Source organism: Canis lupus, chromosome 21 (assembly GCF_003254725.2).
Source record: "Canis lupus dingo isolate Sandy chromosome 21, ASM325472v2, whole genome shotgun sequence".
NCBI lineage: Eukaryota > Metazoa > Chordata > Mammalia > Carnivora > Canidae > Canis > Canis lupus.
In genome coordinates, this window is record NC_064263.1 from 34400847 (window position 1) to 34424748 (window position 23902).

Consider the following 23902-nt stretch of genomic DNA (forward strand, 5'->3'; position numbering starts at 1 on the left):
GAGCTTTCAGAAAAGCTTCCCAAAGAAGATGCAAGCCACTAAGGAAGCTGCTCACTCCAGAACCAGTGCTGCCCCTGCCACAAGGCCACCAGCATCCCTGAGGCTTGTGACAGGACCCTAGGATGTCTGCTCGTGCTGCCAGAGAAAACTCAGTTTGTCCCTCAACGGCAATACCAACAGAAATGACAGGAGCTCAGAAGTGTGGTCTCTGCCTTCTTCCACTGAGCGCTCTCTGTGCATCTGATGGTTGGGCCTGACCTACCCTTCTTACTTACCTCCAGCTTCCTGATTACACGGGAGTCTGGGAAATACGGTTTTTAGCTTCCCAGCCTTTGCAATACCAGACAGTCCACTAGAAGGCAGATGGAATGCAGGTTGAGTGCCCATCTGCTGTGTATAACCATACCATCTTATTCTGAGGAGGGAAGAGAGGCTGAATGGAGAAAAGAGCTAACTTTTATTAGGCATCTATTATAAACTCAGTAATTTCCTATAACACACTATAGGTAGGTAGTATCACCATATTAAAGACATGGGAACTAAGGCTTATAGTGGATAAGTTGTTTCCCTGAGTCACATCAAGACAGATACCTCCTAGGACAGTAGGGGAAACCCCCACTCCCAACTCCCAGAGCTCATACAAGCTAAGGAAAGGTAACTAGAAATTCCAAACATTCTGCATGGTCTCTACTTTGACATCATCTGTGCATAAGCTTATCCTATTGTGACCAGCATTCACTTTCACTGATCACCTCAGAAACCACCTCATCTGCCTGAGGCTTCCATTCAGAGTGACATTCTGTGGGGCTGATCTGATGCACCAACTACCCCTCTGCCGGAAGCACATGGGCTACTTCTCAGATGCGCTCCTCTTGTGGGAGTCTTTCACTTTTTCTTCCAACGTTGTGGACAACTCTGGAACATCAGTCATGCAACTAACTGCTTCATAAGTCAAGTCTCAACCTCAGCCTCTGGGGGGTTGCCCTGGCAACCTCAGCTTTAAGCCCCACTCATTCATCAGGAGAGTATTCCCTGCCCTCCCCATTCAAATGAAGGTTTGGGAATCTGCAGTTTGTCTGCATGTCTGTTGCCAGCTGTGCTATAAACTTGACTAATCTCTTGCAGTGTCTCACAGCACTCATACCTGCATTCCTCAGACTAACGCATATATGGGTGTCCCAACTGGCCTTTCACTCTTCAAATACCTTCCTCGCTTCTCTTCTGTGCTAAGAATAATAGGCCACTCTCTTCTCAAGCCTACTGTGAAGACTTAGTGGGATCATTATGAGGCTGCCCTGACACATGTTGGGACCTCAATAAGTCCTAGTTGCCTACCTCTACTCCCTTCCTGTGGTAGGCTTCTGAAATTGTTCCTGATGGTCTGGCCTCTGGGTATTCACACCCTGGTGTAAGGACTTGTGTGGGGTAGTTTGTGTGTTTGACGGGGGGGGGGGGGGGGGGGGTTACCAAGAGAGTTGCTTCTAACTAAGAGAATATAGCAAAAGTTATAGAGTGTTACTTCCAAGATTAGGCCACAAAGGACTATGACTTCTATCTTTTTTTTTTAAATTTTTTATTTATGATAGTCACACACAGAGAGAGAGAGAGGCAGAGACATAGGCAGAGGGAGGAGCAGGCTCCATGCACCGGGAGCCCGACGTGGGATTCGATCCCGGGTCTCCAGGATCGCGCCCTGGGCCAAAGGCAGGCGCTAAACCGCTGCGCCACCCAGGGTTCCCGTATGACTTCTATCTTGCTTGCATTTTCTTTCTCTACTGCCCTCTCAGCATGGTGGCTTGCATGCTGTCATGTTGGAGAGTCGCCCAAGGCAAGGAACTGAGGGAGGCCTCAGTCAACAGCTAGAGAGAAACTGAATCTTGCCAATAGACACATGAACAAACTTAAAACGAAGATCTTTCTTCAGTCAAGCCTTGAGATGACTATTCGCAGGTGAAATATTGATTCCAGCTTGTGAAAGACTCTGAAACAGAGAACCCAGGTAAGCTGTGCCTGGATTCCTCACCTACAGAAACAGTGAAATAATAAATGTTGTTGTTGTAAGCCACTAAGTTTTGGGATAATTTGTTATGTTGCAATAGATAACTAATATATTTCCTTTCACGGTATCATGGATTCCATTTCTGGACCCAAGCTTACTCTGTGGGTGAAGAGAAGAAAGGAACATGCTTTCTCTTGCATGGTACCCTGAGGTCTGATCTTCCATCCAGGGGAAGATATCTGAGAGCCTATCACAGTCAGGATCCACTGGGCCTGACCATCAGGTGCACACTCTGGCCTGAGCATTCTTCCTTGTGAGGTGGGCCACACACACACTTGTATGCCCTTCACCACACAACTGTCTCCCTCACTCAGACACAGAAACCATGATGCCAGGCCCCCCTTTACCCTGGCACCAGCTAGAGACTGGACTGGGGTGAGGTAAGGGAGGTGCCCAGGAGCAAAATTATAGGAGGTATTCCCTCCTGGTTTATGCAAGGTGGCACCTGAAAGGGAGTGTCTCTTTAAATTGTGTGCCCTCAGTGCCTCATCTATCTCATCTTAGTTCCAGCCACTCCTACCCTGGCCTTGACAGTCCCGGAAACCGGTCCTGGCCAGCACAATGGTCAGATTTCCTGCCACCTCCAGCTTGATTCCTGAGCCACATGTCAGAGGGGCTCTCTAAGAGCCAATCCTTCTATGTCAGCATTCCTTATTAATTCAGGAGTCTTCAGTAAACAGATGTATTTAAATCTTCTGTCCTGATGTCTCCAATAGGGACACTGGTCTTTTTTGTCTTTTGTAGTAAGGAGCTCCTTCTCCTTTTTCATACCAATGGCCAACAACAGAGATAGAACACAGCCAAGGTCACCTCACTTTCCACCAACTTGCTCGCAAGGGAGAAAAAAAAAGATAAGCACTATGATAAAAATAGATAAATTAGACAACATCAAAATTTAAAATTTTCATGCATCAATTGGCAAAGTGAAAAGGCAACACACAGAATGAAAGAAAATATTTGTAAATCATATATCTGATACAGAATTAATATCCAGAATATATTTTTTAAAAAACTCATACAAACCAGCAACAGTAAGCTGATTATAAAAATGAGCAAAGGGTTTGAGTAGACATTTCTCTAAAGAAGTTATACAAATGCTAATAATCACATGTAAACATCACTAATCATTAGTGAAATGCAAATCAGAACCACAATGAAATACCACCTCACATCCACACACCCATTAGGATGGCAACTATTGAAAGAAAGAAAGGGGGGGGGAGGAGAAACGTTGGAAGAAGAGAGAGGGAAGAAGGAAGAAACAAGTATTGATGAGGATGTGGAGAAACTGGAACATTTGTACGATGGTGCAGCTACTATGGAAAACAGTATGATGTTTCCTCCAAAAATTAAAAATAAATTGCCATATGATCCAGCAAATGCACTTCGGAGTATATACCCAAAAGAATTGAGAGCAAGGTCTCAAAGAGATATTTGTACACTCATGTTCATAGCAGCATTATTTACAATAGCCAAAAGGTAAAAGCAACCCAAGTATCAATTGACAGATGAATGGATAAACAAAATGTGCTGTATACATACTATGGAATGTTATTCAGCCTTCAAAGGGAGGAAATTCTGACACTTGCTACAACATGGATGAATCTTGAGAACATCATTCCAAATAAAATAAAACAATCACAAAAAGACAAATATTGTTTGATTCCACTTACCTAGAGTAGTCCAATTCACAGAGACAGAGATAGAATAGTGATTGCCAGGGGCTGAGGGAGGGAAGAATGAGGAGAATAATGGGTATAAGTTTTAGTTTTGCAAGATGAAAAGAATTCTGGAGATTGGTTGCATGACAATGTAGATGTGCTTAACTTTACTGAACTCTACACTTAAAAATAGTGAAGATGGTAATTTTGATGCTATATGCATCTTACCACAATTTAAAATTTTACAAAAAGGAAAGCATTGTACGTGAACTGCCTCCCTTTGACTTCTCTGTATCATACAGTGTTTAAGCATTGCAATTTGGACCACAATGGCCTTTAGAATGTCTCCCCTGAGCTTGCAGAGCACTGTGTACCTTAATGTGGTGTGACAAGTTACACAAGTTACACCACAAGCTCCGTGGTGCTAGGCACTGTGATAAGTGCTTTACTTACGGTTTCTTATTTAGCCTATATGAAGGTCCTAGGAGGTAGGTCTCATTATCAGAGATGAAACTCAGGCGCTGACAAATTAAGTAACTTGCTTGAGGTCACAGGTCCATTATGGCCCTGGAGCCTGAACCCAAGACTCATGGGCTCTAAGCCTGTGTGCCCAGCCACTATGTTACAATGCATCCCTAGCACCGGTTGACTTTTCAACGTCCACTTTGCTTCTCCTTCCTATGATGATCAGAAACCCTAAAGGGGTTTGCTGTCTTCCTCATTCCCACCACCACGCCCAGGAAATGTTAAGAAATGTACAAGAATATTTCCTCACCCTCTTCCCCAAAAGGCCCACCTAGACCCACCTACAGGAGGCAGCCATGAGTGTGGAGTGTGGTAGGTGGCTACCCTGGAAGAGAGACCATGAACTTTAGAGCCAAAGATCCCTGGGTTGGAAGCCCAGCTCCACCTGTTCGTAGCTGTTTCACACTGAGCAGATGACACTCTCTCTGAGTATCATTGATCGTCTGTAAAATGGTAAGAAATGACCACCTCTCAGGTTAGATGAAAGAGGAGGCATGTGTGTATATATAGAGAGAGACTTATTCCTCTATAGATTAAAATCGTATCATTTTCCATAGAATGCAAAGAGGCCACAATGAGCTTTAAATATTATTTTCTCCTTCTCTATCATACGTGGAAAGGTCTGAGAACTGTGCCAGCTCCACTGTGATCACTTTGAGGACTAAGAGGGCAATGGAGGGCTAGGAAGGAATAGTCCTCCTTATTAAAGCAAAGGCTTGACCCCTCTCCCCCGGCTTCCTACAGAAGAGTTATGTGACGAGTTGATCCATTCTCAAGTTTTCTGATATCAGAAACCCAACCTATAGACCTTAAACAACCAAGACAACTTCCTGGTCCATGAAATCTTTTTTTTTTTTTTTTAAGATTTTATTTATTCACGACAGACACACAGAGAGAGGCAAAGACATAGACAGCAGGAGAAGTAGGCTCCCTGCGGGGAGTCTGGTGCAGGACTCCATCCCAGGACCCCAAGATCATGACCTGAGCTGAAGGCAGATGCTCAACCACCGAGACACGAAGGCGCCCCCTGGTTCATCAAATCTTAAGTTTAGAGGTGGCGTAGGTTTCTGGCACAGGTTGTTCAGAAGCTCACAATGTCTGAGGTCTACAACTCTGCTGGTGAGTTTCTCATCTCCACCTGCCCCCTGTCAGCTTTTTCTAAACCAGCCTTTTCTGAGGGGACTGCTGGCAGCTTCCAGGGCTACCTGCCAACTCATTCACATCTAATAGATTTATGTAGTTATATATCCACTCCTAAAACAACCCCAGTAACCAAGGAAGCTCCAAGGGGGTAGGGATTATGTTGATGATTAAGCCAATTAGAATCTATGCCTGAAACCAAGAGTTGATTTGATTCTAAACTTAAGCCACATTGTTGCTACACACAACAGGATGGCTGCCTTTTATCAGTATGGGTGTGGGTGTGTTGTGATGTGTGCATCAGTGTGTGAGATGTGTGTGTATGAGGGTGTGTTATGTGTATGTTATATATCTGTATGAGCATGCGTGTGAGATGTATGTATGCGTGCACGCACATGTGTGTTAGAAGACCATGTGCCCAGACTAAGCATCCCTGCCACTTAGGGCCTTCCACTCTGACCTCTGCTGCTACCACTTGCTAGCACCTAGGGGGGCACTGTGCTCCCCTTTTGACACTATGATCAATATTTGCACAAAATCCCTTTTCACCTAAGCTCAGATGATAGGTTACAAACTTTAAAAACGCCTCTACTAATAAAAAAGGAGACCAGAATTCAAAGAGCATAAGAAACAGTTATTTCTGACAATGCACATCTCTGACCCATTAACTACCCCCTTCTTTCCCCAAAGTGCCGCCTTTGAGCCTTCCCAGCTCCTGCCTGCCTCTAACTGACCCGCACCGCGTTATTCCTTGCTTTGCAGAACAGTCTCCTGGAGGCCTGTCCCCTTACACCCTTGACTCAGGGCCCTTCCTCCTCCCCCATCACTGTTCTAGGAGACCCTTTGCCCTTCCCAAGAGCAAGGGGCCCACAGTATAAGAGCTTCCTTAGACTTCGAGTGGCAAGAATCAGCACCATCTAAACACAAACAGGAAGGCTGCCTCATGCCCTCCATCAATGCACTTTAGATTCCTGCAAAGGACTAGACGGTCCCATCTCCCCAAACACTATAGTTCGGGTTCTAGCCTCCTAGCCGGCTGCCCCGCCCCTCCCCTCAGCACCAGCCCACGCCAGCACCCACCCCACCCCACCCCACCCCCACCCCACCCCCACCCCACCCCCAGGAAGCAGAACCACAGACCTCTGCTGCCCTCTGCTGGGGCCTTGCTTACACAGCCCTGGGGTTCTGCAACACCAACCAGGGGCTCTTTCTCCAAGTGTTTGACTTCCCCTTTGGGCGGGTCACTGGAACGCAGCTACCGATGTTTGTTTTTTATTTTATTTATGATAGTCACAGAGAGAGAGAGAGAGAGAGAGAGAGGCAGAGACACAGGCAGAGGGAGACGCAGGCTCCATACACCGGGAGCCCGACGTGGGATTCGATCCCGGGTCTCCAGGATCGCGCCCTGGGCCAAAGGCAGGCGCTAAACCGCTGCGCCACCCAGGGATCCCGCTACCGATGTTTTAACCCACCCATCACTAGTCAGGTGCTCAATTATACAAACTAAGAATAAGAAACGAGAAGTTGGAGGGGATTTAAAATTCTCACCTCAAGGGCCACAGTGTAGAGTAAAAGTCTTATTCATTCATTCATGAGTCAAAATGTTTATTACATGCCCAACTTCTTGCTAGACACCGTGTTGACTCTAAGAACACAAAAAGGAATAAGGCAGCAATTTTTCCATAAAGGAAATCAATAAGATGCTGGGAGAATAGAACAAGAGGAAGCTACTTGGATGAGGAAGAAGCAACACACCAAGAACAGGAGAAGGGGTCTGGTCCTGAGTCTCCCCAGCAGAGAGGCAAGAAGACCACTGTGAGGCCCAAAGGAGGTGCCTGAGGGTGGGAGGACCTAGAGCGGCAGTGAGGGTAGTAGACATGGGCCAGAGTGGGCACAGCCTCCCAGAGGGTGGACATTATTCTCAGGGGAAGCCATCAAAGATTTGGGAAGTGGGTTTCTTTTTTTTTTTTTTTTTTTTTTTTCCGGCTCAGGTTGTGATCTTTTTTTTTTTTTTAATTTATTTTTTATTGGTGTTCAATTTACCAACATACAGAATAACCCCCAGTGCCCGTCACCCATTCACTCCCACCCCCCGCCCTCCTCCCCTTCTACCACCCCCAGTTCGTTTCCCAGAGTTAGGAGTCTCTATGTTCTGTCTCCCTTTCTGATATTTCCCACACATTTCTTCTCCCTTCCCTTATATTCCCTTTCACTATTATTTATATTCCCCAAATGAATGAGAACATATAATGTTTGTCCTTCTCCGACTGACTTACTTCACTCTGAGTCTTCCCACTCATCCAGCCATACCCCTGGCTGCCCTGCGGTCTCTCACTGGCTCCCTCTCTTCCACCCAACTCTTTTGCCGCTGTTCCTCAAGGCTCTGTCCTAGCTCTCTTTTCTCTCTCTATGTTCTCTTCTCCCTCCGCTACCTCACCCACCCCTACAATTCTAAACAACATTCAAACGTGGGTTGGTGGCTCCACCTGGACCCCTTCTGGCTCCAGATCCACATATCAGACAGCCTACTTGCTACCTGCTTTGGGTTCCTCAGAAATCTCAAGCCAAACATCTCAGGTCTGCACTCTTGATGTAACCCCAGCCCACTCACCTTCATTCCTAATCCCAAATCCAATGTCCTCCAAATCGTCCCCATCTCAGCAAATGGCACCACTTGTTGTGACTCTGTGTTGTAAACAAACCCAAATATATTTCACAGGTCCCTCACTTCCCCCAGTCATTGCTATTTTTCCATTTTAAAATGCCTTCATGCACAAGGTGGGTAAATTTAAAGGATCTGATCTAGCTGCCTGGCCTGCACCCCAGCCCCTCCCTTATCCACCCCTGCCAACGGCCCCAGGAAGCAGAACCACAGCCCTCTGCTGCCCTCTGCTGAGGCCTTGTTGTCACAGCCCTGCAGTTCAGCAACTGGGACTAGTAACTTTTTCAGTTCCCCTTCGGTCCAGAAACATACACAATGAAAAGAAGGCCTCTGGGAATCAGCTATGATTCCTTCCTGTGACTTACCCTACACCCAAGCTATCAACAAATCTTGTTCATTCTACTGCCAGAATGTGCCTGAGTCACCCATTTGTCCCCAGCTGCACTGCCCCTCTGGAGCCTGACTACCACCGTCTCTGGCCCAGAACACCTACCCAGCCCCCCCAATAGCCAGAGTGCGAAGTTATACTCTGGGAAATTGGAGCATGGTGGCTCCCTACTCCAAATCCAGTCTCATCTTCCCTTTGTCCTCAGGACAAAACCAACCTTTCTTGACAAAATCTGGCCTATCTTTCCCACCCCTTCTCATGTCTTTCTCTCCTATGTTTACTGTGTTCACCATACTGGTCTTTTTGCAGTGCCTTCAAACACACCAAACTGTTTTCTGCCTGCCAACCATTGGATACATAGGTTTTTTTTTTACCTGGAATGTTCCTGCCTTTATCTCCTTGTAGCAAATTCCTTCTAATTCTTCAAATGTTAATCATGTTAATCTACATGTCACCTCTCAGCAAGATCCTCTCTGTCCACCATGTCCAAAGCAAACCCACTTCTAGCAAATGTATTTTGAACCCTCAGTCAATAAAGAAGTTTGATATAAGAGAAGAAATTAATGGAACCAAAGAAAAATTTAAAAATAGACTGTAATGCACAAGAGAATTAGAATACTGTAAACATGTTAAGATGAGATTTTAAATTATTGGGGAAAAGAGAGGTGAGTAAATAAATGGTGACCTCGTAATAGTATCTACTGAGATAAGGACAAAGCCAGGGGCACCTGGGTGGCTCAGTGGTTGAGCATCTACCTTTGGCTCAGGTCATGATCCTGGGGTCCTGGGATCAAATCCCGCAACAGGCTCCCCGCAGGGAGTCTGCTTCTCCCTCTGCCTGTGTCTCTGCCCATCTCTCTGTCTGTCTCTCATGAATAAAGTCTTTTTTAAAAAAGAAAAGAAAAAAAACATAATATCTAAAAATGTGGATTAATTTAGTACTAATCTAAGAAAGAGGCTTTCCTGAGAAGGTTCTACAATTCAGAAGCTATAAAGGGAAAAGCTGATAAATTCATCTGAGTAGCAATGTAACTTTGATATAGAAAAAGAAAGGAAGGGGATCCCTGGGTGGCTCAGCGGTTTGGCGCCTGCCTTTGGCCCAGGGCATGATCCTGGAGTCCTGGGATCGAGTCCCACGTTGGGCTCCAGGCATGGAGCCTACTTCTCACTCCTCCTGTGTCTCTGCCTCTCTCTCTCTCTCTATGTCTATCATAAATAAATAAATAAATAAATAAATAAATAAATAAATAAATCTTAAAAAAAAAAAAAGAAAGGAAAAAAAAAGAACCACTTAACACTTAAAAGACTAAGTTCCAAAACAGGGAAAATATATTTAAGACATATTTCTCACAGAGCTCTTTTCCTTAACTTAAATATATATGAATGAATATTTTTAAAAAGAACAGCTCAACAGAAAATTGTGCAAAGGGTAGAAATAGTTTATAGAAAAACAAACTCAAAAGATGATAAACAGGGGCAGCCCCGGTAGCGCAGCGGTTTAGTGCCACCTGCAGCCCAGGGTGTGATCCTGGAGACCCAGGATCGAGTCCCACATCGGGCTCCCTACAGGGAGCCTGCTTCTCCCTCTACCTGTGTCTCTGCCTCTTTCTGTGTCTCTCATGAATAAATAAATAAATAATTTAAAAAAAAAGATGATAAACAAATGGAAAGATGCACTACTTCATGTATAATTTTAAAAATGCAAATCAAAATAGTAAGAAAACATCTTTTCTTCACTTGTCAGAGTTGTACAAGGCTTCCCTGATGCTGGCAGAGCTGTGAGGGAATCGCTGCTCTCTCACTTGTGATGAGAGGAGGCCACAAACTGGTGCACTTATTGCAGGTTAACGTGATAAATTCCAAAATTTCGAAGGCACATATCCTTTCCCATAGCAAAGAATTTATATATATGCTTATATGTGCAAAAATGCAGCCATATGACTGTACAGGAATCTTCTTGGCAGATTGTTTATAAAAATAACACCCAAAGTGTCTATTAAAAGTAAATAAATTATATGTCATCTACATGACACAATACTGTGCAGTGATTAAAGAGAAAAAGGAGATCTGGGTGTACTGATGGGGGAAGATCGTTGAGACATATTAAAGAAAAAAAGCAGGGCAGCCCTGGTGGTGCAGCGGTTTGGCGCCACCTTCAGCCTGGGGTGTGATCCTGGAGACCCAGGATCGAGTCCCACATCAGGCTCCTTGCATGGAGCCTGCTTCTCCCTCTGCCTGTATCTCTGCCTCTCTCTGTGTCTATGAATAAATAAAATCTTTAAAAATAAATAAAAGAAAAAAGCATAGTATAGAAGAAAACGATCCCTTTTGTATAAATTATAACATTGGGGGATCCCTGGGTGGCGCAGCGGTTTGGCGCCTGCCTTTGGCCCAGGGTGCGATCCTGGAGACCCAGGATTGAATCCCACATCGGGCTCCCGGTGCGTGGAGCCCTGCTTCTCCCTCTGCCTATGTCTCTGCTTCTCTCTCTCTCTCTCTCTCTCTCTCTCTCTGTGACTATCATAAATAAATAAAAAAATTTAAAAAAAAATTATAACATTGGTGTGTATGTGAGTAACATATTTTTTTCTGGAAGGAACCACCGGAAACTGCTTTTTATGTTTGAGCAATGAAAATGGGATATGAAGGGAAGGACTGAGATTCTCCTTTCTTATTTTGTAGCTTTCTGGAGTAAGGTGGAAGACCTTGGAAATTTTTACTTTGGATTTATATCATCAACAGCTTTTTAAAGATCTTATTTATTTATTCATGAGAGACATAGTGCGAGAAGTAGAGACACAGGCAGAGGGAGAAGCAGGCTCCCTGCGGGGAGCCTGATATGGGACTCCATCCCAGGACCCAGGGGTTCACGACCTGAGCCCAAGGAAAACGTTCAACCACTGAGCCACCCAGGTGTCTCTATATTATCAACAGTTTTTTGTTAAACTTGGCACTAAATCCTTCATTATCAGGGTATGGCCTCTGAGCTCTGGATACACCTTTCAAAATAGGCTCTGTGCTAAACAACAGGATTCCTTTATGCATTTCTCCTTTGAAGTAAAATGTAAACTTTCTCAGTTGAAGGCACTGGAGGGACATTGCTGGAGGAAGAGACTTTCCTGCCATTTTCCGGGACAGAGGGGCAAGTATGAGGATGCATGCTGAATCCTACCCCAGCCATGGGCCCAGAGCACCATCTCTCCATAACCCTGCAGCCTCAGCTCAGTGATAAGCTTTTCACAGCCTTTCCACAAGCATGTTCTAAAAGCCTCCTGCCCACTCCAGGGCCCCAGACCACCCAGACCACCCACATGGCCAGGTGCTGATGGTTTACATCCCCTCCTGCATTCCAGAATATGGTCTCCTCTTTGTCCGGTGACTCTAGGCTAGCTCCAGCCTGGCCAAATCAGGCAACTTATCTGCTATCAGATGGCTGAACCACACTGCTATGGACTGAATTGTGCCCCCCAGGATTCATTTATGAAACCCTAACCGCTAACACTACCATTTGGAGATGAAGCATTTAGGAGATGATTACATTTAGATGAGGTCTTGAGGGTGGGGGTGTCACGATGGGATTAGCACCTTCAAAGAAAAAAGTCCAGAGAACTCTCTCTTTCTCTCCCTCTCTCTCTCTCTCTCTCTGTTCACTGTGAGCATGCAAACCCAGGAGGCTGCAAACCAGGAATAAACTGCTCAATAGAGAACATAATCAACTGGCACTTTGATCTTGGGCTTTCAGCCTCCAGAACTGTGAGAAATAAATGCCTATTGTTTAAGCCACCAAGTCTATGGCATTTTGCTATGGCAACCTGAGCTAATACCCATACCTTCCCTAATGAGAGCTGAAGCCCTTCCAAGTCTGTCCTTTGGATATACTCCCTCAGCTCTAGGGTCCCAGATAGTGTCCTTACATCCTATAGTTACTCTTTTTATCACAGTTAATAATTCTTTAAACTGCCCCCCATTTTACCTGTTGTGTAGTCTTCTGATTGGACTCAAACTGCTTCACCAATATTTTCTGTCTGAACACCTATTGCTTTCACAGCACATCTTCTAACTTGTAATGGTTTTATTTTTTTCATTATTTACTTACTGCTCATGTGTCTCCTGATAAACCGTATACTTCATGAGGACAAGGACCCCATCCCTCTTCTGTATCTCTTCACTCTGTCATAGTAGGTACTCAGGAAAGCCCTGTCGACCGAGAGGAAAACAGGAAAGTATAGTGATTAAGAGTCTGGATTCTTGGGATCCCTGGGTGGCTCAGCGGTTTAGCGCCGCCTTCAGCCCAGGGCGTGATCCCCGGGTCCTGGGATCAAGTCCCACATCAGGCTCCCTGCATGGGAGCCTGTGTCTGTGTCTCTGCCTTTCTCTGTGTGTGTGTGTGTGTGTGTGTGTGTGTGTGTGTGTGTGTGCCTCATGAATAAATAAATAAATAAAATATTAAAAAAAAAGAAAGAGTGTGGATTCTGGAGCCATGCCCTGTAGGTTAAAATCCTGACTCAGCCTCTTGATCACAATGTGACCTAGGCCAGGGTACTTGCCTGTCCTCAGTTTCCCCTTCTACAAAATGGGGTAATAATTGTACCTACGTCATAGGACTTTTGTGAGGATTTAGGTAGTTGATATACATAATGCTCTTGGGAGAGTTCCTAAAAAAAACTGTAAATGCTCTGAAGAAAGGTCTGGGGCAATGAGGACAGTCTGAGGACTGGTAGAAAGATCATCGTCTTCAAATAGCTGAAGGATTGTCATGGACAAGACCCTGTTAAACAACTGCAACAGAAGTGGAAACTATGGGAAAGAAGGATAGTCTTGTTATATTGCATTTGAAGTGGTTTGAGCCATCCCCGAGAGACCCTTTGTTCCAGAGTGGCCCTGCACTATCCCACCCTGGTTCCCAGGCAAATCAGACAACTGGTCACCCTAGCTGTCCCCCAGTGAGGCCTCCCTCATGAAGTAGCCAGTGCCTCTCTGTGATGGGTTTGAGCAGAAGAGAACCATGGTTTGAGCATGGAGAACCATAGTTCTGGGATGTTAGAGAAATTATTCCTGCATGAGGAAGGAGCTGGAGCTAGGACTTCATCCAGATTAGACTTTAGCAGGAGTAGCATGCACCTGGACATAGAAAGCCCAGGTTCAAACTCTGGCTCCGCCACTTTACTACCAGTGTGATCTTGGATCACTGAGTTAGCGTTCTGAGCCTCAACCCCTTGATCTGTAAAATAGGAGTACTAATTCCCAGCTTGTGAGGCTTCTGTCTGGGTGAGACAGAACGTATGCAAGGTGACTTGCTCAGTGTCTGGCACAGCGGACGTATTTAAGAAAGTAAAACTTTTCTTGTGGAGTTCCATTCTGGGACTCTCTAATCCCAGGCTCCCTAAACAGGGGTTCTCAAAGTGTGTGGTCCCTGGACCAAGGGCATCAGCTCCACCAAAGAACTCAATAGAAATGCAAATTATGCCCCCCTCCCATCCTAACACCCACTGAATCAGAAACTGAGGGGGTTGGGGATGGTGCTGAAATCTGAGTTTCAACTAGCGCTCCCAGTGATGTTTGTTACACTAAAAAGTTTAAAAAGTGCCTTCCAGGGACAGTCCTGTCTCTGAAATACGAAAATAGAAAACCTCTCCAAACCTTAAAATACTCTCCCTTTATTCCTCCTTAAAATTATTTTAAAATGAAAATAGTGCTGAAATGTTGATCCGAATGCTTTTTATTTTTTTTATTATTTTTTTTTTAACCATTGCCTTTGTAAACAGGTTTCACTGGCTGGAATCATCTGCACTATGAGTAGTATGTGAGTATGACCTGCCCTTGGCATGTCATGAGCCAAGAGCACTGATAAATTGACTAAGTTTGGTTATACTGTGTAAGCCACTGCTTGACCAATCCTAAACTACACAGTCAACTTGATTTTCCGCACTCATAGAGGTGAATAAGTAGATAGGATAGTTGGGAAAGAATTTCCTAAATTGTTAACAACATACTTGTTTCAGCATAAAGTCACCACGGGGTTAAGTAAAAAGAATTCTCACTGAAGCACGCATTAATTTTTCTTTGCCCTAACAAGTCCCAGAGCACAGTGATGTGTTTATAACATACATAAAGATAGACAAATAATCAGGTAAAAGTATTTTTAAACAGTTCTAAACTCGCTTTATAAACAAAGATCTTTTAATATACAAAACCTCAGATAATTCAGTCAAAATAATCCATCTTTTCTTGAATTTGTAATGCTTCTCGCAATTTTTAGGAATGAATGTGAAGAGCAATCTTCACTTTTCAAGGTTCTGAAAATATCTCCAAAATATTTATTTAAACACTTAAGCAGAAAGCTTTGTCTATGCAAAGCAATAGCATGCAAATTCCATGAGTACATTTGCTTTGGGAAGCAATATCCTCTGCTGTACTTCTGACTGTGACTTTGACAAAGCAATTCCAAATCTACTGATGTAGCCAGCACCTTCTAGCTTCCTTACACTAGGAAAAGGGGGTATTCCAGATGTATTCTGACCTTCAGGACGGGCAAAGTCAGAGGGGAAAAAAGACTACATTCAAAAACTGTGTTTTAAATATATCCTGATGGGGGGATCCCTGGGTGGCTCAGCGGTTTGGCGCCGCCTTCGGCCCAGGGCGTGATCCTGGAGTCCCAGGATTGAGTCCCAGGATTGAGTCCTGTGTCGGGTTCCCTGCATGGAGCCTGCTTCTCCCTCTGCCTGTGTCTCTGCCTCTCTCTCTGTGTCTCTCATGAATGAAATAAATGAACTTTAAATAAATAAATAAATAAATAAATAAATAAATAAATAAATAATAAATCGTGATGTATACTGTTCTTCCAAATTGAATATAGGTCAATACCAAGCTACTTTTGGAGACAATAGGAAACATAGAAAGGACAGAGTATCTTGAAGGTACTCAACAAGGAAGGCTTCTGGGAAGAGATGGGAGACTCGACAGATATCAAGGAATTATTAAGGGTTTTTTGTTTTTTGTTTTGCTTTTTGTTTTTAGGAATTATCAAGTTTTAATGCTGTGATATGTTTACTTGTCACTGGTATTTAAAGTGTATATTATTCCCACTGTTAAGATTTTGCTTACTATCCGTTCGGCTTGAAACATTCGTCCCACATCCAGCCTATTCAAATTCCACCCATTGGGGCCCCTGGGTGGCTCAATGGTTGAATGTCTTGCTTTCTGCTCAGGGTGTGATTGGCAGAGGTAGAGGATGGAATCCCACACCGGGGTCCGCACAGGGAGCCTGCTCCTCCCTCTGCCTTTTTCTCTGCCTCTCTGGGTCTCTCATGAATAATAAATAAAATCTTAAAAAAAAAAATTCCACCCATCGTTTAAGGCCACCTCAAATTCTTTCCTTCCTTCAACAAGAATCAATAATAAAATCCTTAAGACAAGAAGGGATCTTATGTTTCTTGTCCTTGGGACCAACAAGAAAGAGAGGAAGAGAAGAGTTTGAGAGTCTGTGTCCTACTTGAAGTGAGAAAATCCCAAAGGATAAAGCATATGGTCACAGTTTCCAAAGTAGAGTCACATAAGCATTGGCCTATGCCATTATTCCTTGTCTTACTTCCACACCAATCCTAGGAAACAGATATGACCACTCCTCATTGCCCTGCACTTCTGACAGGTTACTGTATCCATGTCATAGGGTTGTTCTGAAGTTTCAGCAAATAGAGTGCTGACACAATAACCATTCAGTATCTGTTAGCTACTATTATTTAATTCCTACTATAGTAAATAAGTATCAATCAAGAAGATTAACTAAGTTGCCTGGGCATCCCACACACTTAGGGGTATTTCCTATGCTAATTTCTTTCCTTGGGGATTCCCAGAAATACTAGGTAATGTCAGAGATCAAATCTACCTGATATACAGACCCATGGTTGCAAATTCTCAAGGGAAACCCTCCCATCCCTCTTCTAGCTACCTCCAACACCACTACTACCATCACCTGTAACTTGCAAATCCAGAGGCCATACAGTCATGTGTCTTGGTAGGATATTTTTTCTTTAGTTCCACCCTACTTACCACCCCTTTTACCAAGGGTGTACTTTTTAAGGCTTACAGCATGGACCCAAAGCCTCTAATTCTGTCTGTGTGTGAGCATTAAAACTCAAGCCCTCCGTGATCCCGGAGTCCGGGGATTGAGTGCAGCATTGGGCTCCCTGCATGGAGCCTGCTTCTCCCTCTGCCTGTGTCTCTGCCTCTCTCTCTCTCTCTCTGTGTCTCTCATGAATAAATACATAAATCTTAAAAAAAAAAATTCTCAAGCCCTTGCAGTAATGAAAAACAACACCCTTCTTGTACTTACCACTACCTGGGTAGCCTTAGTATAGGCTTAAATTTCTGTGACTCAGGTTATTAGATCTCTCAGCTATGCATTTACAAGGACATTTACTAGGTTGTTCTTGTTGGTTTTTAATCCAGTGTATCTAGGTGGGTTTTTTTTTTTTTTGGGGGGGGGGTGTTTTTTTTTAATGAGAGATACAAAATTTCTGACTATTCTGAACCAATTCATCAATTTTTTAAAAAACATTTTATTTATTTATTCATGAGAGACACAGGGAGAGGCAGAGACACAGGCAGAGGGAAAAGCAGGCTCCATGCAGGGAGCCCAACATGGGACTCGATCCAGGGTCTCCAGGACCACACCCTGGGCTGAAGGCGGCGCTAAAGCCCTGAGCCACCGGAGCAGTCCAAAGTAGGTGCTTTATAGCTGGAGGATTATCTAATTATTCTAACTTGCCAGAACAAAGATTCCCATTATAGCTTTTCACTGACAGTCAAGTTAGGCCTATTTACCCTTACCTTCTCAGTTCTTACCTAAGGGAGCATTTCATTTAGTTTTAAATTCCTAAAAATAAGCTCATGTTTTAGAGATGAATCTTTGTTGAAAACCCAGGGAAAGCTATGGTATAGATAGTAAAACAACTGCCCATACTAACGTAATGACTAATTATAACCTAAAACGTTCACTACAGATAATATATCCTAATATTTCAGAAACAAGCCTTACTTTGGTATTTGACAGGGAAAAAGCACCACCATTTAAAAATTCATGTGCAAAGACTTATTCTATTGATCACCTCTGTCAAAGGCTGAATTCTGTCCTCTCAAAATTCATAAGCTGCACTTGTAACCTCCAGTATCTCAGAATGTGACCATATTTGGAGACAGGATCTTAAAAGAGATAATTAAGTTAAAATGAGGTCATTAGGTGAGCCCTAATCCAATATGACTGATATAAGAAGAAGATTAGGACACAGACATGCACAGAGGGAAGACACATCTAGAAGAGGGCCATGTACAAGCCAAGGAGAGAGGCCTCAGAAGAAACCAACTCTGCCAACACCTTTACCTTGAACTACCAGCCTCCAGAATTGTGGGAAAATAAATTCCTGTTGCTTGAGTCACAAAGTCTGTGATACTTTGTTATGGCAACCCTAGTGAATTAATACAGCTGCCGATTCTTTCTCACTAATGTAGAGAAAGTACTTAAAACACTTCCCTTTGTGTTCTGCTATTTAAAAGATATCTAATTTAAGGTCTCAAACATTCTCTGTTAAGATCAAATATGCTTTATTCCTTTTTAATAATTAGCATATTATATCAACCTAAAAATACTTCACTTTTTGGAGGCACCTAGGTGGCTCAGTTGGTTGAATGTCTGACTTGGTTTCGGCTCAGGTCATGACCTCAGAGTCAAGAGATCCTTCTGGGGCTCCGTGCTCAGCAGGGAGTCTGCTTCTTCTCCCCGGCTCTCTCTGGCCCTCCTCCTGCTCATGTGTGTGCGCTCTCTCTCTCAAATAAATAAATCTTTTTAAAAAATAGCTCACTCTTTGGATTTCCTAAACATATATATTTACCAACACTATAACCAACCACAGTACCAATAACAGAAAACTAAAGAATCTTAGCTGTCTTCGTATACACTCAACAAAGCCCACACTGACCAAATACACTGCTTCACCTGGATCTGGTGCACTCAAGCCCAATGTGGAGAATGGCATTTTGTGAGTGGACATTGCACAGTCATGCCAGCTGAGATAAAATCTTTTTTACTCACTTCAAAACTGGATCTAAAGTTTAAAAATGCCTAAGTTCATATCTGCTACAGTTGGGGGAAAATAAAAGGCTGCCTGTAAGTAACAGAGTTGAGTTGCAGTTTCTGTACTGTTGTCAAGTGATTTTTCTCTCTGTTCAATCCTCTGGTTCTTTGCAGACCCTGTTCCACTACCTGCCTGCTATATGCTAGAATGCCTCAGAGCTTGGTCTGGGGCCTTGTTCTATCACTCTTCAAACTCTCTCTGGCTTATCTCACAGAATTCCATACTTTTAAATTTAATCTATATATCAGCAGCTCTCAGACTTACTTCTTAGCTCAGAAACTGTCTTTTGACCTCTAGATCTGTATATCCAAGTGCCTGATATCTGTCTCAGATATATGTCTGATACCCAACTTGTGATCTAGCTTTGTCTTAATGTACTCCTCTATAATCATTCCTATCTTGGAAAAATGACACTTCATTCACCCCATAACTCATGGCAAAACTCTGGAAGCCCTTCCTGATACTACCTTTTCAATGACCTGTATATCCAATGTGTTTGCAAGATCTAGTGATTAAGATTTATGTATTGCTTGATTGATTGTAATGGTGGTGGAGAGAAATGGAGATATATTATATATCTCTCTACAACCCCACTACCTTAATCCTATTCCTAGATATTTATCATGTGTCACCTGGATAGTCATCAGAACTAGTTTCCTAAGTGGTCTGCCCACATCCTCTCAAACACTTTCTAATCCATTCTCTACAATGTAGCCAGAATAATCTTTTAAAGCCACAGAACCAGTTCTTTCTCTTTCTTACACACACACACACATACTGACTGAAACATATACAAATCGCTTCAAACTTTTCGGTTACATTGAACCTAAAATAAAATCCAAACTCCTTAACATATCCTATGTCAAAAGAAATCTCAAAGACAAAAGTATTCAGGAACAAAGTTTTCTTAGAAAAAGACTCTCAAAAGTTTACAAGTGAGTTCAACTTTAGAAGCAGTGGTTCAGAAAACACTTGCACGCCAAGATTATATGGTTCATGATGGAAAAAGTAACTTTCTCATACGATTTCCATACTCCCCCAAATTATTGCATATCATCAGACTTACAAAAGGCTTACAAAAGTCAGCATTACAAAAGTCAATGCTTACATTGTTTTTGTTAAAGAATCAGTAACATGTGAGAAATGTTAGAGGTTTCATTCACTTTGGAGACAATAGATAGTATAACACTTCTTTTTTGGCTTACCTCAGAGCACAAAGTGTTTTGTTTTCCTGGCTGTGGTATGTGGCATTTATACTTATACATATTGGAAGCAGGGCAAGATGCTGATTTTGCTTTACAAGGATAAATCTGGGCATGATCTGGATACTTCTTATGTCTCCGTCCCTCCTCATTTCTATGTTCCAGCCACATAGCCTATGAATGTTCACAAGCTCTTCCCTAGCACAGTATTCCTTCTGTCTGATACACACTCGTTTATAACCTTTACCTAGCCAAATTTTCCTCATCTTCTCAGTTGCAATTTAAATATCACTTCCTCCGCAAATCCCAATCTAAATTGTTATCCTATCAGTCATAGTGTCTGAATTATCAGTTAGGATGCCTTTGGTTGAAGACTAATTCAAATGTACTACTCGTATCTTTAAGGCCAGGGAGGTTTTGAGCATGGATAATGCTCAAAATGCTCACCACTATGTGTACTTTTTTTATTTTATATTTTAAAAGATTTTACTTATTTATTCATGAGAGACACACACAGAGAGAGATGCAGAGACAGGCAGAGGGAGAAGCAGGCTCCATGCAGGGAGCCTGATGTGGGACTCAATTCTGGGTCTCCAGGATCACACCCTGGGCCAAAGGCCAGCGCTAAACCACTGAGCCACCAGGGATTCCCCTGTGTACTTTTTTTTAAAGCTCACTATGTAAACCTTAATATGTAAGTAAACAGTATTTCCTGGAAATACTTTGCTGTACTGTCCAAAACAGTATCCAGTAACCATATGTGGCTATTGAGCACTTGAAATACAGCTAATGCAACTGAGGAATTAAATTTTCAATTTTATTTATTTTTAATTAAAATTTAAAGCTGATAATTGCTTCAGTTATTCGGAATTTTTAAGTGCATTTGGAAAAACTCAAGTATGTGAATCTTTTCTTCCAACTGCAAATTTTATGATATCTAATACAGTCCAATATTTCCTATTGAAATTGAACAATTAATAGGGCACCTGGGGGGCTCAGTCTGTTGAGCGTCTGCCTTCAGCTTGGGTGGTGATCCCTGAGTCCTGGAATATCCCCACCCCACTCTGTGGGGAGCCTGCTTCTCCCTCTTCCTCTGCCATTCCCCCCACTTGTGCTCTCTGGCTCTATCTGTCAAATAAATAAATAAAATCTTTGAAAAAAAAAAAGCTAAGCAATTAAGAATAAGGTATAGAAATGTAGATACCAGATTTTCAAGACTTGTATTAAAAAATGTGAATTATCTGTTTTTATATGATTACATATTGAAATTATATTTTGGATATATTAGGTTAAATAAAATATTTCACTAAAATTAATTTCACCTACTTGCTTTAAGTGGCTACTAGAAAACTTTAAACCATCTAGCTTATTTTAAATTACATGGCTAATTACAGGGTTAGCGTTATGTTGGACAGCGCAGCTCCAACTAGTCAACTAATCAAAAACATAAACTTACCAAAGTTTGCACGTAAAGGCTTACAAAGTTTCCAGTTAAAGCTTTTGAGGGAGTTGGGAGGAAATACATCACATTGATATTTTTATTTTATTTTTTAAAAAAATATTTGACAGAGGGACGCCTGGGTGGCTCAGCGGTTGAGCTTCCGCCTTTGGCTCAGGGCGTGATCCCAGGTCCGGGATCGAGTCCCGCGTCGGGCTTCTGCAGGGAGCCTGCTTCTCTCTCTGCCTGTGCCTCTGCCTCTCTCAATTATGAATAAATAAAATATATTTTTAAAATTTTGACAGAAAGAGAGAGTGAGCACAAGCAAGGGGAGCAGCAGGCAGAGGGAGAGGGAGAAGCAGACTCCCCGCTGAGCAGGAAGCCTGATGTGAGGCTCCCAGGACCCTGGGATCAAGACCTGAGCCAAACGCAGATGCTTAACGGACTGAGCCACCCAGGCGCCCCCAAATTGGTATTTTTACCATTTTGTAATATGCTGTGTAATATGTAATATGCTGAAGCTGGATTGGAATTCAGGGCGAGCGGCTGTAGTATCGGGTAACATGGGAGGCTCCTGCAGTAATTCAGGCAGAAAAGTGATGCTATTGGTTTGGGCTGGAATGGAGGTGGTGAGATGAAGAGAAGGTACACCTGAGAGACACTTGGGAGGTAAAAGTGACAAGGATTAAAACTTTACTTAATCCGATTCTTATCTGATTGGATCAAAACACTGATTGCATTTACTCATAATCTACGATGACAACAGCAACTAAAATGTATTGAGCGAATTCGGTGATTTAATCAAAAACGCTGAGTCAATCAAATTCAACAATGTTATTAAAAATCTCCAATCCGGCCGATTGTCATATGCTGCTAAGAACCGAGAACACACACATGCACAGACAGCACAGGGACTCCCACGGTGTTGGCCGAATTCGCAGCCGCGGTTATGTGTAAGCGGCCGACGAGGGGGGCGCAGGCGGGCGGCACCTCCTGTCCGCTCCACGAGGAGCCTCGGCACCGAGCGACCACGGGCCCAGCGCGGGGCGCGGAGGCGGGGGCGGGTCGGGCTCCCACGCCGCCGCCACAATTGGCCGGACGGGCCCTCGTCAGTCGCGGCCCGGCCCGAACCCGCAGCTCGTTCGTCGCCCCGCCCGCCACGGGGCCGGCCGGCTACGCCCCCGGCGCTTTTCTTCAGGCCGCGCCAGTGCGGGGCTGACTTGGGGCCATAACCCACCGCGGGGCTGACGGGCTCAGGGGGCCCCGGGCGCCGTCCACCCGCCGCCGAGGCAGCCGCGGAGCCGCAGGCTGGGCCCGCCGCCTGACAGGCCTCCCCGCGGGGAACGCTTCCGGGGCAGGGGGCGGGGCTGCCGGAAGTGGCCGGACGCCGTCCGCTGCTCGTTGTTTAAGCGGCTGACGGGAAGGAGAAGCCCCAGCTCCGGCGGCGCCGCGGGGCGGCAGTCACGACCCGAGCTTGGCCGCCGCGAGCCTCCGGGACGAGCCAGAAGCCGGGAGCGCCGGCTGCGGAGCGGACGGGCGGGACGCCCGCTCGCCTTCTGATCTCATCATGTCGCGGGGCTCCATCGAGATTCCCCTCCGGGACACTGACGAGGTAAGTGTCGCGTATGGGGGAGGGCGGGGGCCGTGAACTTGGACGATCCCCACCTTCCCCCTTCTCTCCACTTGGTCTCCGGGGCGAGAGCACCTTCTGCGCCAGGAGCCCGAGTCGGGCTCCCTGGCCGAAGCCGCAGTCACCTCCCGCCCCTGCCCCTGCCCCTGCCCCTGCCCCTGCCCCCTTCCAGCCTGGCAGCGTCGCGTCCCCGCAGCCCCGGGGCCGCCCCGGGAGTTGTTGGAAGTTCCTTCCTACCTGTTCGTCTGTGACAGTGCTCGCTTCCTAGCTGTCGGGCGCAGGGGTTTTGGAGTGCCGATGAGTCAGTCGTAAGGTGGTCTCTGCTGCTCCAGCCGCCTTCCCCTGAGAACGCCCAGAATGTCGCCCTTTATCCCTTAGGAACTGGAGTGGTGGTGCGCTGTGTCCTCCACACACGGCTCCAGCGCCCAGGAGGGGCCCGAGATGCAGCCCCGCGGTGTGCTGCTGGACCCGACGCTCCCTCCCTTCCCGACGCCCCATCCTGGGTAGCCCGCGGCGTGTCTCAGTAAAGCCCTCAGCGCTGCTGTTGTCTGGGTCCAGTGTGTCACGAATTCTTATTTTTGTTCGGTTGAGGTATACATTACTGAGATACAATTCACTTAGCCTAAAATCCATTGGTTTTTAGTAGTAGTAGTAGTAGTAGTCACAAAGTTGTGTGACCGTCCGCACTAATTCCAGAGCATTTACCCACTGTTCATTTTCGTGCCCACTTTCAAAAGTGTCTGTGCCACACAAGTGCTGTGGCCTGAGGAACGCGTACAGAGGCAGCGTTCAACTTCCTGTTGCCTCTAGGATTGTGCTTCTCAAGTTGTCGGGCCTGTGGCATCGGTGCTTATCTGTCTGCACTTCACACAGATTATATGTTATGCAGGGTTTTGTTTTATTATTTTTGAATAAGCAAAGCTTTTGTGACATTTTGTAGCTCCGGTGACTTGAAGACAACTGGCAGTACTTGCTGGTGTGCTTCTCCTGTGCTTTTACCTTAATATTCTCCTCTGGCCTCTTTGACATGTGTGCCTTGAACATTTCTTTACATGCACTTGCTCAGC

General features: G+C 44.6%; 1 protein-coding gene and 1 long non-coding RNA gene across 4 annotated transcripts in view; one reads left to right on the top strand and one right to left on the bottom strand.

The window, feature by feature from the left end:
- Positions 1–1564: 1564 nt before the first annotated feature.
- On the bottom strand, positions 1565–23588 carry LOC112667634 (uncharacterized). Of its 3 annotated transcripts, none has more exons than XR_004807916.2 (6): positions 23073–23588; positions 12532–12632; positions 7997–8070; positions 6934–7030; positions 3733–3783; positions 1565–2023 (listed from the first exon to the last, which is right to left on the bottom strand). It is a non-coding gene; the product is annotated as an uncharacterized LOC112667634 (long non-coding RNA). The 3 variants fall into 3 exon arrangements; XR_004807915.2 differs by having other exon boundaries at positions 1565–2884; XR_004807918.2 differs by lacking the exons at positions 6934–7030; positions 7997–8070 and having other exon boundaries at positions 1565–2884.
- The window catches only part of CTR9 (CTR9 homolog, Paf1/RNA polymerase II complex component), a 33758-nt gene continuing 32417 nt past the window's right edge, over positions 22562–23902 (top strand). The window contains exon 1 of the mRNA XM_025459482.3: positions 22562–22817. Within this exon, the coding sequence (XP_025315267.1) occupies positions 22773–22817 (45 nt within the window). The 5' untranslated portion in view covers positions 22562–22772. The remainder of the gene's footprint in view (positions 22818–23902) is intronic.